Source organism: Equus asinus, chromosome 4 (assembly GCF_041296235.1).
Source record: "Equus asinus isolate D_3611 breed Donkey chromosome 4, EquAss-T2T_v2, whole genome shotgun sequence".
NCBI classification, from domain to species: Eukaryota; Metazoa; Chordata; class Mammalia; order Perissodactyla; family Equidae; genus Equus; species Equus asinus.
This window is the reverse complement of record NC_091793.1, coordinates 116,578,430-116,595,504: the sequence shown is the minus strand read 5'-3', so window position 1 is coordinate 116,595,504 and position 17,075 is coordinate 116,578,430. Positions and strand designations below refer to the sequence as shown.

General features: G+C 38.8%; 1 protein-coding gene across 21 annotated transcripts in view; it reads right to left on the bottom strand.

Annotated features, from left to right (window-relative positions):
- The window catches only part of OSBPL6 (oxysterol binding protein like 6), a 198,813-nt gene that overhangs the window by 24,958 nt on the left and 156,780 nt on the right, over nucleotides 1–17,075 (bottom strand). For 12 of the 21 annotated variants that reach the window (XM_044768648.2, XM_070508175.1, XM_044768647.2 and 9 more), the window contains 3 exons: nucleotides 16,443–16,517; nucleotides 11,125–11,290; nucleotides 7,997–8,130 (listed from right to left, as the gene is read on the bottom strand). In XM_044768648.2, coding sequence (XP_044624583.1) covers nucleotides 7,997–8,130; nucleotides 11,125–11,290; nucleotides 16,443–16,517 — 375 coding nt within the window. The remainder of the gene's footprint in view (nucleotides 1–7,996; nucleotides 8,131–11,124; nucleotides 11,291–16,442; nucleotides 16,518–17,075) is intronic. The other 9 variants (XM_044768657.2, XM_070508178.1, XM_070508179.1 and 6 more) reach the window with 1 other exon arrangement.

The window sequence follows — 17,075 nt, the reverse complement described above, 5'->3', positions numbered from 1 at the left end:
GTCTAGGATAGTCTTAGCTGTAACTTTTGGAGTCGTCATAGGCCAAAGCCTACTAGTAAGAAGGAAATAAATGGCTCAGAATTAAGGTATTCATTTTTTTGTAATATAAGACTACTACTTAGTAGGTTAGTGGGTTCAAAGAGTTCATGGGTTTCATAAAAATGATTCATGACATTCCCTCTCCCTTAGAGTTGGGCCCATTATCTACAAGTCCCGTCTACCACCAGATATATATTACATTTTACACTCTGGGATAAAACTATTGATTCTTTCATTTTCTTTTGTTTTAGTTTCTGGAGTTTGGGAGTTGTTTCCAAGCCAGATGGTTATCTTAAAAATTATTTGGAAATGGAATGAACAATGAACTGGCTTTATAGTTTATAGAATTATATTTTAGTCTAGTGACAGGAAATAGTTGTACTTTCATTTTCCTGGAGCACATAATTAACACATACGACAGTGTAGCAGAACTAAGTCAAGTGCAGGCCAAAAGGTGCCTTCACTCAGCAATGCAGACATTGAAAAGCATAATGACTGTAGCAGAGAAAGGAAACTAACTCTAAGTTATCTGCATCACACTACTTTCAACACACTCTAAGTCAGCATCAAATACCATCTGCTATAACAGTTTAGTGTGTGTGGCCAGAAGAGAACAGCTTTACGTAAGATGGTCTCCCTCCCTGGGCCCTGTGGACAAAGGTGCCTGCGTCACACTGATGCACAGGAACATGTTCCACATGCGTGATGTACCTAACTGGAATTACATCAAGTCTCAAGTAAAAGACCGTTGTGAGGACAAGGCCCAGTGAAACGCTGGACAGCTCCTTTCCCTCCCGTTAAAGTCAGCAATTAGTAGATGGAAGTGCACGTTTCAGAGAGTGGAAGATAACATCAAGACTTACGGAAGAGGGCATCTGCCCCGGGGAATGGGGATTCTGCTTTCTTCATATGGAATCAGTGAATACAGTAAACTGACACGTATACAAATACCGTAATTATAACTCTGTATCTATTAAAAAATCCAGGATAAACTACTAAGTGGCTAAACTTCACACTTGCATTGAGCAGGGCACAGCTGTTGAGCATGGAGCACAGAACACGCTCTCTCTTCAACTCAGCTTTTGCTTTCGGAGGAGAAAATTGTTCACTTGCAGCTTTTGGCTTTTGTTTAAAGTCCTAAGAACCAATTTGTAAAATATGTGTAAACTATAACACACTTGGTCTGGTGGGACGTGAAGCACTGACGGATTAAATGTGGATACAGGGCCCACAGTCATCACATTGGTGGCTAGGAGGAAATATGTGCCCAGTTCTCTGAGAAAATGTGATATGTTAGTTAGAAAAAAGGTGATTGCTGTTTTAGTAAATAAGCCACATGCTTCAAAGGAAGAATCCGCATATCTTTACATTCTGCAAAAGTGCTCAGGATCATTGTTCTTAGAGCAAAATCTCAAACACTTGGAATTTGAAAAAAAAAAAAATACTGTTTTACTCCTATCCTTTGTGACTACTATCTATATGCTTATTTGTTCTTTCATTATTTCTCTGTCCACAGGTATACTGAAAGCTGTCTTAGTTGTTGACATAATTGGAACCAGACATGTTTTGCTCTCTTGGAAGTAGAAGGCTTCACGCTAGGTTGTTTGATGGTTTGAATGGCAGAATCACAGCCTTGACCTCAGGGGTTCACACAAACCTCAACTAATGGTTCCTCCAAAGTGATTGCACCTTCTGTTGCCCCTGGAACAGAACTAGCAAAACAACCCCACAGAGACTTGAGGGCAAGGACAAGTAATGGCTTTCCTCAGGGTGAGAGTTATAAAAACAAGTTTGCCATTTATAAGAAAAGCTGTAGAACGGTTTGCTCCGGACATTTAATTCTTGTTTAAGCTCTCATCTCGTCCAGTATTCATGAAATGTGGTCCTGCCTACAGGTGTGTGCAAAGGCATACTAGGTAACCTCTAGCCATTGATATCAACAGGGAATGAGCTAAAAGTTTAAAAGGAATATTTTATTAATAATATATATGCGGTGGTAGAAAAAAGGTGTTACATAGCACAAAAAAGCATGGAAATAAATACTTTCCCAACTTGGGCAACCAGAGTGGCAGAAAGTGTCAGCAGACGACTGAGCATGCAGCAGCCCGTTTCTGCACGTCTTACCAGGGCGGCCCCTCTTTTTGCTTTGATCCTACAGACTGTTTCTGAAGTTTGCTACAACCCAGTGCTACAAGCTTTGTGGTGCAGTGCTCTCAGGCAGTGCTCAGGACCACATTTATTATTTCCCTCCCTGAAACTCAACTATTTTCTCTGTAATAATATCATGAAAGCATCCTTGGGAACACTGAAGAATATCGGTGTTTTCAGTGAAACGATGCTGTTTGTGATAATTACCATGGAAGAGCCCAGATAGTGGCAGAAACAACATACAGAGTGCACCCAAGGAGCATGAACAGTGGCAAAGCAAGGAAAAAGGAGGCAGGTCACCAGCCACTCGTGCCAGCCAACAAGCAAGAAAAGCTATGGCAACGTGTCAGAAATGACACTGGTCTATCACTAGTGAGCTCGATCTGCATTAAAAACTCTCCACAAGGTATGCTCATTTCTCCAACGCCTCGTGTCCCTCATATACATTCAAGTCTAATATATTCAAGAAACACAAACTTCCGTCCCAGTCTATAAAAGAAGTTACCATCTGAAGATCTGAGCCAGAATCACTTCCCAAATCCCCACCTCCTTGGCTATTAACTTGCATTCATCCACCCAGGCAGACAACGGGTGAGAATTTATGTTAGACTGGGTGAGACTCGGGCATATATATATTACTAAATGGAACTGTGGGCTCTGGGAAGGAAACACGGAAGGAAGCTTGATGGCCAGAGGAGGATATGAAACATATGGCAAGATGGAATCATCAGAGACTTAAACCCTTTGGAGAAAAGCAAAACTGGTTCCAAAGGAGTGAGAGAATGAGCATGGAAATGGTCAAAGCTAGAGCTATGAAGAACCAAATCCTGGGTATCTCTTAAAAATCACCCTGGTTTTGATTTTAAAATAAATACATACTATTATAGTATATTTGGAAAATGCAAAAAGTAGAAAAATATTTTTAAAAATTCATACCTTACTATCCTATCAACCAACTGTTGGTAGCTTGGTATATTTCTTTATAGTTTTTTTGGGTATGCATTTTTCACATTATTTAATGAGTGCATACTTTACATCCTGTGTCTGCCACTTATTCTTTGCACATAAACATTTATTTTATGCTGCAAAATCCTTAAAAATATGATTTTAATCGTTGAATAATAAGCGATTATTTCCTATTATTGAGCACTTACGCTGTTACTGATCTTTACTAAAATAAATAAAGCTGCCATGAATGTTTATGTGCATAATGGTTTTCTATATTCAGCATTTCTTCCTCTGACTAGACATATCAGCCATGGACCAAAGGGTCAAAGGATAAAATCTTTTTAAGGCTTTAATAAATATTGCCAAATTATGTTCAAAATGACATCAATTTGAATTTACTGGATAGCTAAAAATAGATGTAAAGGATTCTATGAAGAATATCTTTGTACAGAACAAATTTGGCCAAGTGTCAGGGAACTATGGAATTCAGGAACAAACAAATACACTTGGAACTTTCATCCCAACACTGAATATTTATTTTGGATATGTGAACTGCTGTGGGTAGGAGGGATGGTAAGTACTATGATTGGGATTTTAATTATGCTACTGAGTACCTTCAGCCAATTTTTTGCTGACATTCCCAAACATATCACACTTCGTTGATTCTAAGATGCACATTTTCTCGCACATTTAACACTTGTGAAGCACTGTGTCAGTTTAATTGACAGCAGTTACTTTCTTTCTTAGTAATGTGCAAAATTGTGGTACATCTAACAATGGATGGTGCATTGATTTAATGAAATATAGTAATTCTAGCTGGAGTACAAGAGTCATATTCTGCTGCTCACATTTGTACGGACCCAATATCCACTGCATTTAGCACAAGCTGTGCACAAATTCTGGGGCTTAAAATCAAACTAGTAACAGTGACAAAGTGTAATGTATTCAAGACAGACTCAAGTCAAGTGGAATCTTTTATCATCAATAGTAATCCGGGATGCTAGGTTACTGTAGTCTTATATACTATTTGATTTTCGTGTTCAGGGTACTACATGAAATGGGATGTGAAATTATAGCTGTTGTGAAATAAAGTCATTCATAAAGGAATAGATGCCACATAAAATGCCTTGTCCTATAGGCTCAAATCCAACATCTATGCTGCTTCTCAGGTGTGAAAGTTACTTTTAAAGTTTCATGGAGCTAAAATAACAGAATTATGTGTGTGTTTGTGTACATATAGATCAGGGAAGAAGTATCACTTTAGAAGAGGAATTCATTATACTGTTCAGTTGCAAATTATTACATGCCCAAGGCAGGTAACAATTTCTGCTGAACATGTAGTGAAGAATGCTAATTTCATATATTTTATATGCTGTGTGCCTTCTAAAAGGATGATGGAATTTGTCAAGTTAAAATATTTAAAAGCTTTATTGAAAAGCAGCATTTTAACCATTAGACATATATCAAACATGACATACAAAATTAAAAAATGTGCTTCAAAAATGTTAGCTAATTTAAGAAGTTATTTAAACACAATCTCTCTCTCCTTCCCTCTCTGGGGGGCCACTCAACTTGGTAACCGGTCATAAAAAAAATCTGAGGTTTTAACTGATGACACTTGAATATGGACCAAAGATGTCTTTAGGCTACCTGAAATCACACTATAAGGTGAAGTTATGTTAATATAAAAAGATACGCAGAACAATTGTCTCAATGGACTCAAGCTATTTAGTGTCTTGTTCAATCCCAAGTGCTATACTAAAAGAGGGAAAATGAAAATAGAGTTGGCCAACCGCTCCATCAGTTAACTGTTTTCCATCTTCAGCATCTCCTTATCTGCTGGTTCCTTCCCCTCATGATACAAACGTGCTGAGATGACTGGAAATTCCAAGGTTGACTTTCAGTCCATGTATCGTTTGCTGCTAGATTAGATTCTGTTAACCTTTTCCTGCTTGTGATTATCTAAACTCTTTACCCTTGATCTCAATAGTCATCGCTTTCTAAATTCTTCCGCTGCTTCCCCTGAGTCTCCATTAAAGGATCTTTATTTTTTTTTAAGCCTTTCCTTTAAATATCAACGCTCTCAATAGCAGTACATTGACCCTCTTTTATTCTGACTGAAAACACAATTTATCAACACCAAAACTTCACCGATATACTGGGGTATCCACATCTTTCTCTCTAGCCCAGACCTCTCTCCTGAGCCCCAGATCTGTATCTTTCATTCTCTGTTGGATGTCCCACAAACACCTCAGTCTCCACAAAAACCACTCATTATTTACCCTTGACAAATCAGCTCCTCTTGTATTTCCTCTCCTGGGGAAAAGAACAATCATTTACCCAGCTATCCAAGTAAACAACCTGGAAAGTAGTCTTGACTGTTCCTTGTCTCTCTCTAACATTCAGCTGATCTCCAAGCCATGCTGACTCTCCCTGCTCAGTGTCTTTGAAACCCATCCCCTCCTTCTACCAACCCTGGCACTTCCTTAGTTCAGGCCTGCATTATCTCATATCATAACAGTCTGTCCAACTAGTTTTGCCTTAATTCCATCCATCCTCCATACTGTACCAGAGTAATCTTTCTAATATACAGAAGTATGCAGTAATATTTCCAATTTCTGGCATTTTCACTTATTAGTTAAAATTCTTTAAGGCCTCCCCATCACTGATAGGATAAATCTACTCTTTTGTGTGGTCTGTGATGAGCTGGTTCCCACCTACTGAACTAGCTACTCTTAGATTAATTCTTTGTTCACTTGACGCTTCAACCGCTAGGAACTAACTGCCGTTCTCCAGACACTTCTCTGTTGGTCTAAGCAAGGATAGTGATTCCTTAGAAAGGAGTGAACTGTCAGTAAACTTAAATGCCTAAGCAAAAGCTGTGGTGATTTCAAAAAGAGAGTCCAGCCTCAGCACTGATGGGAATAGATGGCCAGTGAGGGTACAAGTGGTGCAGTGGGAGGGTATGAATAGACACAAGAATTCACATGAGCCAAAATGCTGTGATAATATATAACTGGAAGCACTGAATCTTTTATCATGTCAGCATCAGGTCCTTCCTCATGAGTTACTGCTGTCTACTCAGGCCCATTTCAAGGCTTGATTCCTCTGTGAAGCCTGATCTGTGGCTCTGCTCACAGCTCAGGGCTCTCCATTCTTGACAGAGCCCTGGAAATCAGTACCACCCATGCGCCGCTCTGAATGGACTACAACATGGTCCATTTAACTGTTTCCTGTATAAATACTGCTTATCTCACTAATCAGATCACGAGCTTCCTGGGAACATGGCCAGGGCTACTTTTTCCTTGGTGTTCCATACTTTGCACTGTACCTAATATACAGTCAGTTGACCGAAATGAACAAATGAAGAAGTGTTTCAAAATTTCTCTTCATCCTCCTTTTTAGTCCCACCTGATGCCTCACCCTGGATCTCTATTTACCATTCTCTGTCTTAGCAGCAAGCAAATAAAAGCAAGCAAGCAAGCAAGAAACACATTTTCTTATTTTTCTTGGTATAAGCTTGTGTTATATTACTAAGCCTCCATCATTAAGTACATCTGAAGGAAACACTGGAACATTTAAGGGGACAAGATGACATGTTTAAAAGGTGACATTTGCTTGTTTACCTAAACATTATTTTGATCTTCTGATTCATGATGCTCTCAGAATAATGATTCAGAAGATCAATTAACATGGACTGAGCGTTCAACAGTTACGTGACATGAGAAGAGTCCAGGGCATCCATTAGAGTGTGCTTATGGAGCAAGCCCTCTGCAGACTGCCACGACAGCTGCTGCTCTCAATGCTCATGCTCCCAAGTCCCCTAGTTCTGCACTGGAAGCAGCATATGCACCTCAACTGACAGTGTTTTATGGTGAATGCAGAAACTGTAGCCCAGATAACAGTACTCAATAACATAAAACTTAATGTTGAAAATAAACTGACAGTTCAGGTACATAAAACATGGTGAGACACTTGAAGTCTAATTTTTAGGAACTGAGGGAGACTATCCAAGCAGGAGCTGATCCACATGGAAAACCACTTACCCAGGATTTGCTTGCTCCATCACTCTGATCCAAGGCACCAGGAAGTGAACAATATTTTATATAAACACTGAGTTCTCATATAAAAATCACATAACAACACTGAATTCTCAAAGGAATTTTTAAAAGTGCATTTATAGACTAATGAAAATATTTCAGAGGAAGAGCTTAGTGTAAGAAAAGCATAAGTGCAGTTTTATAGAATTTTTATTAGAAATTTCAACTTTGATATACATAGGGATTTGATTAGATTGACAAGATTGATATAATATATATTGTAATATATAATACATTTTAAAATATGAAAGTCTAGCTTTAGGGAGCATAACTGAGATAGGAAGAAAATCCTAAGAATGCAAATCAGAAAAAAAAAAAGGTAATACTAATCAGTAATTTTCAACAGATTAAAATATATTGTAAGTGGGAAAAAATATTGTGTGGAAGATCTAGTAGATTTTGTTCTATTTAACATTTGATTGAGTATATTACGGAACATACTTTAGACGTGTAAATCATGGATACACACGTGATTCTTTTTTTAAAACCAGGGATTGCCTTATAAATGACCAGAGAGAGGCATTAAAAGTATTCGATCAGCCAAAATAATAATTATACATTTGTGAGCAAGTTTGGCGGATTTACACTCTTACCTGGACATTTTTTGGAAGAAAAGCAATAAAATTTAATACTGATACTGCAACATCTTGGGAGAATTTCAGATGAATGTGCCACCTCCATTACAGACTGCCTCCATCCCCATCCTTTACCTTACAGGGTTGGGAATGTGTCATGAGCATGAAACACACACTCTCATTTACCTGAGACAGTGACTGTCGGAGCCGAGCCATCTGTGTGCTGTGGCCTTTATTGTGATCCTGCTCAGAAACCATCTGCTTAAGCTTCTCCTTCTCTATAGCTATGCTATTAAATGCAGACTTCAAAAGAGAATGCACTTGGTGGGGGAAAAAAGTGAGAAACAAAGATTAAATGGATCCACAAAGAATATACAAAATTATAAACTTCTCAGCATTTTAACTCATGCATAGACATTTTCTGGAAAGATTATGTTACAGTCTAATTAAAAGTCAGCCTCACAATGGAATCTATCAGAATATCTATACACAGAACAAATATGGTAATGGTAATTCATCAGGGTGAAGATTTCAGCATTTTATACCAGACAAACCAACACAGACTTGGAAGCAACATATAAAATATCAATATCAATTCTAAATATCAATATTTAGAAACTAATCTATAATTCCTAAAAGGAAAAGGGAACAAGTTTTACTCTACCATAGTTGATGAGAATATTTGAGCAGTTCTGAGTACAATGAAATCTTATGCAAATCATTTAAAACTATCCAAAAATTATTGCCCAAAAGTGTGCAACCCAAAAAAGAGCATTTCATGAGTCCTGCCAACATAAAACACGTGGCTGACTTTGAAGTTCTAACCAGTTCTCTTTGAGGTAGGAAATGATTTGATCTTAAGAACAGCACTAGCATTACTTTCTCAGCCAGAAACATCTTTATGTCAGAAGTGCTTTCAAAGAGAACAAACTTTCAGTTATAAGATGAATAAGTTCTGGGGATCTAATGTACAGTACGGTGATTATAGTCAATAATACTGTATTATATACTTGAAAGTTGCTAAGAGAGTAGATCCTAAACGTTCTTGTCACATTATGGGATGTGATGAAAGTGTTAGTTAATGCTATGGTGGTGATCATTTTGCAACATGTAAGTGTATCAAATCAACATGTCATACACCTCAAACTTACACAGTGTTATGTGTCAATTATATCTCAGTAAAGCTGGAAATAAAATAAAATAAAAGCAATAATAAAAACAACCACCCCTCATCTGTGCATACCTAACAGCACACATTGGTAAAATATGAGGCAGTCTTTAATTTTGGAATACAAAAGGGTTGAATTTCCAACTCCTATCTTTACAATAACAGCTTCTGTAATACACAAAGTCTTCTAAAATAGGGATTTTCTTATTTGAGAAAGGTTATTTTCTAAAGAAATAGAAATTTTTAACACAAAACAGTGGCCTGAATTAAAGGGGAAAAATGGCGGGATCACAAGGGACTCACAATCCATTGATTTATATGTTACATTCCAGGCATCATCAATTTAAAGGTAATAACTTGATAGCTGAAATACATTAACCCCACTGGCAGCTCTAAAAGTGGACTCTCACTCATTTGAAACTCTATAATTCTTTCTAAAGAGTTCACTCAATAATCACAGAAAAGCCCTTTTTTTCCTAGCACAGTTGAAAAGAAAATATGTTGTTTCAAAAGAGGCTTTAAAATTCTGTTGAAACTTGGATTTCCTGAAAGCCTCAGGATTGCAACCAAATACACAAAGCTTTCCTGGGGCTGCCTTAAAGTGATCCATCTCCCTCTTGAAGCTGTGCTATACTTTCCTCACACATTTGTTCTCTCATTCTACCTGCTCATACAATCCCGCCACCCCATTAGAAGTAAACATTACTGGCCACAAGTCTATGCTGTTATATAAACAAAATAACATTGCTCCAGTCTGATGACATAGTTAGCACTCAGCTAAGAAATTTAATAAAAATGTATTAGGAGTAAAATAGCAGATGAAAGACATTTAGCCTTACAGAATCTCAATGGAGAAATCTATTAAAAAAAAAGGGAAGATGATTTAGCTTAATCGTTTTAGGACTATGGAATTAAAGAAATATCTGATAGCAAATATCTTTGCTGATGGTTGAGAGTATAAATTTTGTTGACTCCCCAGAGATGCCCTCAGTGTGCGCCCCTTCTTTTCCTGAGCTGCCAGGCTTTTGAGAATTACGGGGAACACTTGAGATGTTCTATTTATCATGCATTTTCAAGAATATTTTATAACCTATTACCAGCAGCCTCAGGGAAAATAAACTTGATTACTTTGTAATAAGGTGTTAGTGACTGAAAACAACATAATGTATACTTTTCTTGAAGAGATTATGCATTTTAAAAGACAATGCCTGGGAAAGTACTATCTTAAGTCAAAAAATGAATTTGAGCGTCTGAAATTTAAATACTATAGCAATAGGTTGGGGGGGGGGGAGTTAATTTGGGAGCTGAGGCTCTTCCTGGTAAACAGAGATAGGACTGCTCAGTCCACCTACGCTCTACTATCTTACTTCTTATTTGTTTTGCCCTACTCTCTGTGGCTGATGACAACTGAGCTTATGCAAAACATCTTACTGAAAATTTAACATTAAAAAGACTCCAAGGTGGGGTTGATTTCCCCTCCCCTCAAATCTGGGCTGGCCTGTGAAGCTCTGACCAGTAGAGTGCAGTGGAAGGGACACTGCATCAATTCTAGAGCTGACCTTGGACAAGACCAGCAGCTTCCAGTGCTGGGCATATGGGTGAAGTCACCTGGAACATTTTAGCCCAGCCTAGCCTCCAGCTGATTACCACTGAGTGAGCCCAGTCAACGCCACGTGGTGCAGAACTGCCTACCTGAGCCCTGTCTGAACCTCTGACCCAGAAACTGTAACCTACAATCGATGAAGTGTTGTTCAATAGAAACAGAGAAAGATTCAAACAGAATCTGTTTCTTTTTTTCCTTGCTAAGCATAACCCACAAGTATGTATTAAATGATAACTAAAAGATACTGAAAAAAGATGTTGAATAGTAGCGTCTGCTGACCTGCCTACGATAACTCTTTTGTCTTTCTTCCTTCCTCCCCGCTCAATGACACTTTCTTTATTCGGTCAAAACTGTAAACCTATGATGTGTGTTCTCCCAAGAGGCAGGCATCATATCCTGTGGTGTTTTGTATACAGAACTCCAAATAGATTATAAAACATTTAATCTTTCTACCATGACCCCTAGATAAGGATAAAAGGGTAAATGGCAACCTCGCATCAAAGAAGGGAGCTTCTCTAAAGGGCACGTGATATTTGTTGTTACCTTTCTGTGCAATTAGACAAAATTCTTCTTGAAGCTTTGTATAATCCGTTGAACTTTCCAGAGGGTCAGTGAGGTGGCTAGGGGGAGTCTGAAATTCAATATCTGCACAAAGGTTGGGGTTGGAGGAATGCAAGCGGACTGGTGACATGGTAGCACTGAAAGGAACCTGAAAGGGGGAGATACAAATTATTAAAGAGCAACAGTACATTGTTCCACATTCTCTTACATAGAAAAGACCTCTTCCCTTCTTCAAAATAATAGATTCCTGTCTAATGACACACTTGGGGACACCCAGTGCTCTTATTTTGCAGGCAGTTGGGGTGGGAAGGAGTCTCATTTCTCATAGTTGACTTAGTACTACACTGATTCACTGGTATCTCACTGTCACAGGCAGAGACGACTACAGAATGACAGGACGAAAAGGCGTAATCCCAGATAAGCTTCAGCTCTCAACCCACAGTTGTATTTAAAAAATTACTGGCAGAAAACAGTAATTGGAACTGCGACGTAGCTGACCTTCTCTTACAAAGTCTGGGTACTCGTGTCAGAGGACTTTTTATGCTCAGTTCTTTCTGAGCCTGGAGCAGGAACTTACAGAACAGGTGAAAATTCAAGAGGTATATATGCAGAAAGACTCACTTGCTCCGTGGCCATTAGATAAAACATAAAGTTTAACTGTACATATAATAATGGCTTAAGAGAGTCGTGGTTAAATTTGAAATTGATTTATTAAAATATATTTGTAAATGAAATATATATTATATAAATTACTATAGTTTACCTTTGCATGTTACATGCAACTCTGTTACATATATGAACATGGCTTATAAACTGGCCAATACTGAAAATCATTAACTAAAAATAGTCATATTACTATAGGTTTTCCCAAATGGCTAAAGCTACTTACTTGCCCAGGATGGATCTGGGCTAGGCTTGTGATGGGTGGAGGCAAAGCACCTTTCCCATTACAAATGCTGTCAGCCAAACATTCTTGGAAAAGGAGAATACCAATTCCTCTTGTAAATCAGATCACCAGTAACCGCCCCTAATTCCTACTGCACAGATTTTCATTCAATTACCTTCAAGAATCAGATTCTTAGACTCCTCCACAAGGTGAATTTTGTATAAATTAAAGGATAATTCACACCCTCTGTCTAACAAGAAATATGCTGTAGGAGAAAGGAACCAATATCTCGTCTGTTGTATATGTATGTCAGAACCACTTCCTTTTTTTCATTTTTCGATTTAGCTTTAAACTTCATGACAGAAAGAGAGGGGATGGTGGGCGGAGGGAGGCAGGTCCTCCATAGGGACACTGGCTACACTGGGCTGAGAGATGTCAACAGCTTGTTTATCGCATCAGGATCAGAACCCCTAGCTATTCCAGAAAAGAGATACAAAAATGGCAGATAAGCCATCTGAGAAAATGGAGTCCTTGGGCTCAATAATTTGCTGGAATTCTGTCCAGGTAACTTTGTGATAACGATGACTGAAGTCTTTTGGGGATGCCTATAAAGGAACAGGATTTATGTGGAAGAATTCTTGAAGATAGATAAAGGAAACTTCTGACCTTAACTACAGTGATGCTAAATCCAGAAAGAGCAGTCAGCCCATAGCCCTCTAGAAGGGGCACAGAGAATCCACGGAAAGGTTGGTGGAGATGAGGAGGTCATGGGGAGAGACTGTGACTTAAGGAAATGGGTAGACCACGGAATTTTTAGAGTTAAGGATCTGGTTTCCCAGTGGAAGGAACTAGAAGAGAACTTTAGAAAAAGAAATGTGGGTGTTTTGTGATTGGGACTGAAATGTGTTGAGGGATAATGGAAAAGGGTTTTATCTGCACTCAGATACCCTCAACACTCTAGGGACCGGCATGGCATGAGAAAGGGGTCTCTTCTTTGAGTGGGTAGGGAGGCTGGGGGAGAGGTCCCAATGGAGGCCACAGTACAGTAAAGGCCCAGGGAGTCCGGTAAAGACCCAGACTTGTCCCTGAGATAACAGCTTCTCAATTAAAAGTTGGGATTAGACACTGAGAGGAAAAACATGTTACAAATTTTATTTATTTATTTATTTTTGAGGAAGATTAGCCCTGAGCTAACATCTGCCAATCCTCCTTTTTCTGCTGAGGAAGACTGGCCCTGAGCTAACATCCGTGCCCATCTTCCTTCACTTTTTATACGTGGGACACCACCACAGCATGGCTTGCCAAGTGGTGCCATGTCTGCACCCAGGATCCAAACCAGCGAACCCTGGGCTGCCGAAGCCAAATGTGCGCACTTAACTGCTCTGCCACGGGCCAGTCCCTATGTTACAAATTTATATTTTGAACATAATGCAACTGTAGATTGGCAATTAAAACAGTAAAAATAATCTCGTATATAACCTACCGGGAAAGGGATTTGGAATGCTCTATTCAAACTGCAATCAGATAGTTCCTTGGGAAACTGAAAACTAATTTTTATATACTTCTGCCTGAAAATGTTTATACTGATAGCTTTTTTGTTAAAAGAAGTGTACGGAATGAGTTGTTTTAATTGAAGAACTCATGAAATGAAATTGAGAATACAAACTGAAATGTATTAATCTAACTCTAATTGAATATCTCTTCAGCCTGGGGACTTTTATTCATCAATTTGGGTATTGTGGGATTCAAAAACTTAAGCGGTAACTAGGTTCTCTGTCAGTGATGGTTGGAGCGGAAGCTGTCTCCAGCTCTCAATGTTTGTACCCGAGAACCTTCAACACTGGGCGCAGCCTTTACAACCCGCTCAGGAAAGAAAGCCGAGGCTTCCTGAAATGTTGTGACAGGGAGGAAGGCTGATCCCGGAACATTCTGGTACCAATAACTGCAGTTTGGAATGGGGATGTTAGGAGATGCTTTAACACCTGTCTATAAAGAAGTCAAAAGTGAAGCGGATTGACAGTGGAACTACTGGCACTGAAATTTAGCAACTGTAACATGAAGGAAAAAGAGAGCACACAACAGCAGATCTAAGACAGATACTAAGCGGATACAACTCAGGGAGCCAAGGTGAAAAGTCCCCTGCTGTTCTTACTCTGCATTACCTACTGGGATCCTTGCGTGGAGTACTGATTGCACTGGGACTCTTGGGCTTCTGCCAAGGGAGCGGCCAGTGTTTCCCTCTTTCCAACCCCCAATTCTGTTGGGTCTGGCTGATGTTGCAAGTGAATCATTCTGGGTGCTAGTGCTAATAATAAGAATAAATCTCTGAAACATCTCCTTGGGTGAGCTTTTCTTTGGGAGCAATCTCAGGTGCCTGAGGCACCTGAGTGGGCAAGGAGAACAAGCAACTAGAAGTCATTTGGAAGGATTCTAGGTAAAAAGCAGCTAGCAGGATGGAATAGGTTCAAAATGTGTGGGCTGACTTTACTGTTGGGAAGAGGAAGTACTAGGAATTAAGGGGACCACTGCACTAAAAGAAAGAGGGGAGCCGAGTCACTGGCAACAGGTCACTGAGATGTGGGTGAGGGGGCGAGGGAAGCAGGTGAGGGTGCTGCTAGGTGCTGCTGTGCTCTGGTATGGAGTTAAAGCCATAAATCCCAGAGGGTTTAGAGCACCCATTCCCTCTAGTTATTCCTGAATACATTACTAAATGTTGCCAGCCTTTCTCACTAGATACACTAAGTTATTCTTAACTTCTGTGGTCACAGCTACCCTGGGAGGTGGGCATTGATACTTTCCTCTTTCAAAGCTTTTCCTCTTCTACTCGCAATTTTAAAAAGTCTAAACCCATTCTATTCAAAGAGGTTCTAATCCCAGTTTTATTATATTTGCTATATGTATCTGAAATTAAAAAATAAACACAATCACTTTCCTGCATGCCATCTAGGCAGTATATTATTTGAGAAAACATTAGGATTTTCATAAAATGGTTGATCTTTTCTTTCCATACTGAGATATTGTTCTCTCTCTAATAATCATCTGGATTTCTGAATTTTATAAATGAAAGATTACATTTAAGAATTATTTAACTGATTTTCATGCATCTATTGTCATTATCTGTGACCATGTCAGTGTCATATACTTTATTCACCTGCATCTGGATACATGCCTAAGATATACACTAACCAGGAAATCAATTTTTAAAATTTATTTTCTTTAAATATTCACAAAACTGTGAGTTTAAAAGTCAGTTCCCCAGTAAATTCAAAGTCACTGGTTCATTTCATAATCACAAACAATTCTGTCTTTCAAACAGTCTAGCTGAGCACCCAGACGTAAAGCAAGAGTCAGTCACTAACCATGAGGCAGAAAACCAACAATCCTCACACCAGTCTCCATTCTCCTACAACACAACCAAAACTTTTTCGTATTTTTTCAGCAATTCTAGTCTTAAAATATATTCCACCATTAGCAAGAGCAAGACTAAGGTTAATTCAGGAAACGTTACTGAACAGCCAAAAACCTAACATCCATGATTGCTATGAACTCAGTACCCTGTATTTTAAAAAGTTTATACAATGTTATGATTAAGCAAATATTACGATTTACTTTTATTCAGCAAAGGGTTCCTGTATTTACATATTCTATTTTATATTCCACATGGACGGTTCACTATTCTAAACACCTGCTACTCAATTTTAAATTTTGGTTTATACCCTTATCTATCTCAATACTTCCCTTATCCTCCTAATATCCATCCTATTTTCTCTTAAAAAAAAGCCAAAGCAACCTCCATATATGGATTAAACACCACTTAACTTTGTGATTTTCTCCTTTCTACACTATATTTTCTGATTTTCAGCTTAATATTCTTTCCAGAAAACAATTTTCCCTGTTAAGCCTAATTTGGGTAGCCATTTAGAGATGACATCAAAATTCACCTTTTCTTACCCTCTCATTTCTTTATTCTCACATCCTTTTCAAATAGTCACATTGCTACAAAAAAAAGCACAATTTATGTCTGTAGTGACATGACTTTTCTTAGAAAAACAAAAATCAGTTAGCAAAGGTTCCAATGTCAGTATGGCAAAAAAAATAACAATATCATTTAAGGAAATCCCACACCATAGGGAGCTACACTCAGTTTCACAGCCTTGAATTTACATTACCTCTCACGCTCATAGTCGAATAGAGAACTGGACTATGTAACAGTTTTCCATTGCAAACACGAATGCCCTGGGTGACTCCTGACATGCAAAGACAGCCAGAGAACATGCGAAAGCTATGCCAACACAGGAGTGGGCTACAGATGATGCCATTGCACGCCAGTGGCACCATTAGAACAGGGGAGGTGACACTGGTACACAGTTTCTCATTCTTATTAAACATCCACTTGAGATTGAAATCCACTCACTGTTGTAGCCACTGCTGCCGCTAGCCTCTGCCGGCGCCGACTGGTGCTGAACTGGCCCTTCGCAGATGGCCCTTCCTGACAGTGAATGAAAGAGGAGGGAGGAGAAAACAGGGGATGGGAGAGGAGAGGACAGGATATTGGAGGATGAAAGAAAATCAGACAAAAGAGAGGGAGAGTTTTTAACGGAAGTTGATTTTTCCTAAATCTTAGCATTGAAAAGAGCTCGAAGGGGCATTCATGCTGTGAGAAAAACTTATTATCCTCATCACAGGACACCCAAACACTTAAGTCTACTTGCTGAATATAACTCCCACCCCAAAGGGCGATGGAAAGTTATGAACTGATGAATAGCTTGTGATTTTAAGGTAAAATAAATGTGAATACCGTTTTATTCATGCAATGTCATGGTATATGAAGTCAAAAGGCATTCAATAAGTGGAAGCAAAGAAAAAATAAGTTCAGGAGAAAGTGGTCAAATAAATAATACACAAAGGATAAAACTAACAGGTTGTCATGAGAGCCTCCTGGTGGCCAGGCAGAATTTTTTTTGTTTCTTGCTGGGAGGAAAAAATAAAGGAAGGCTACTGGGAATCTTCAAGTCCCCATTTAGTCCCCTATGATAAAGCTCGCGGG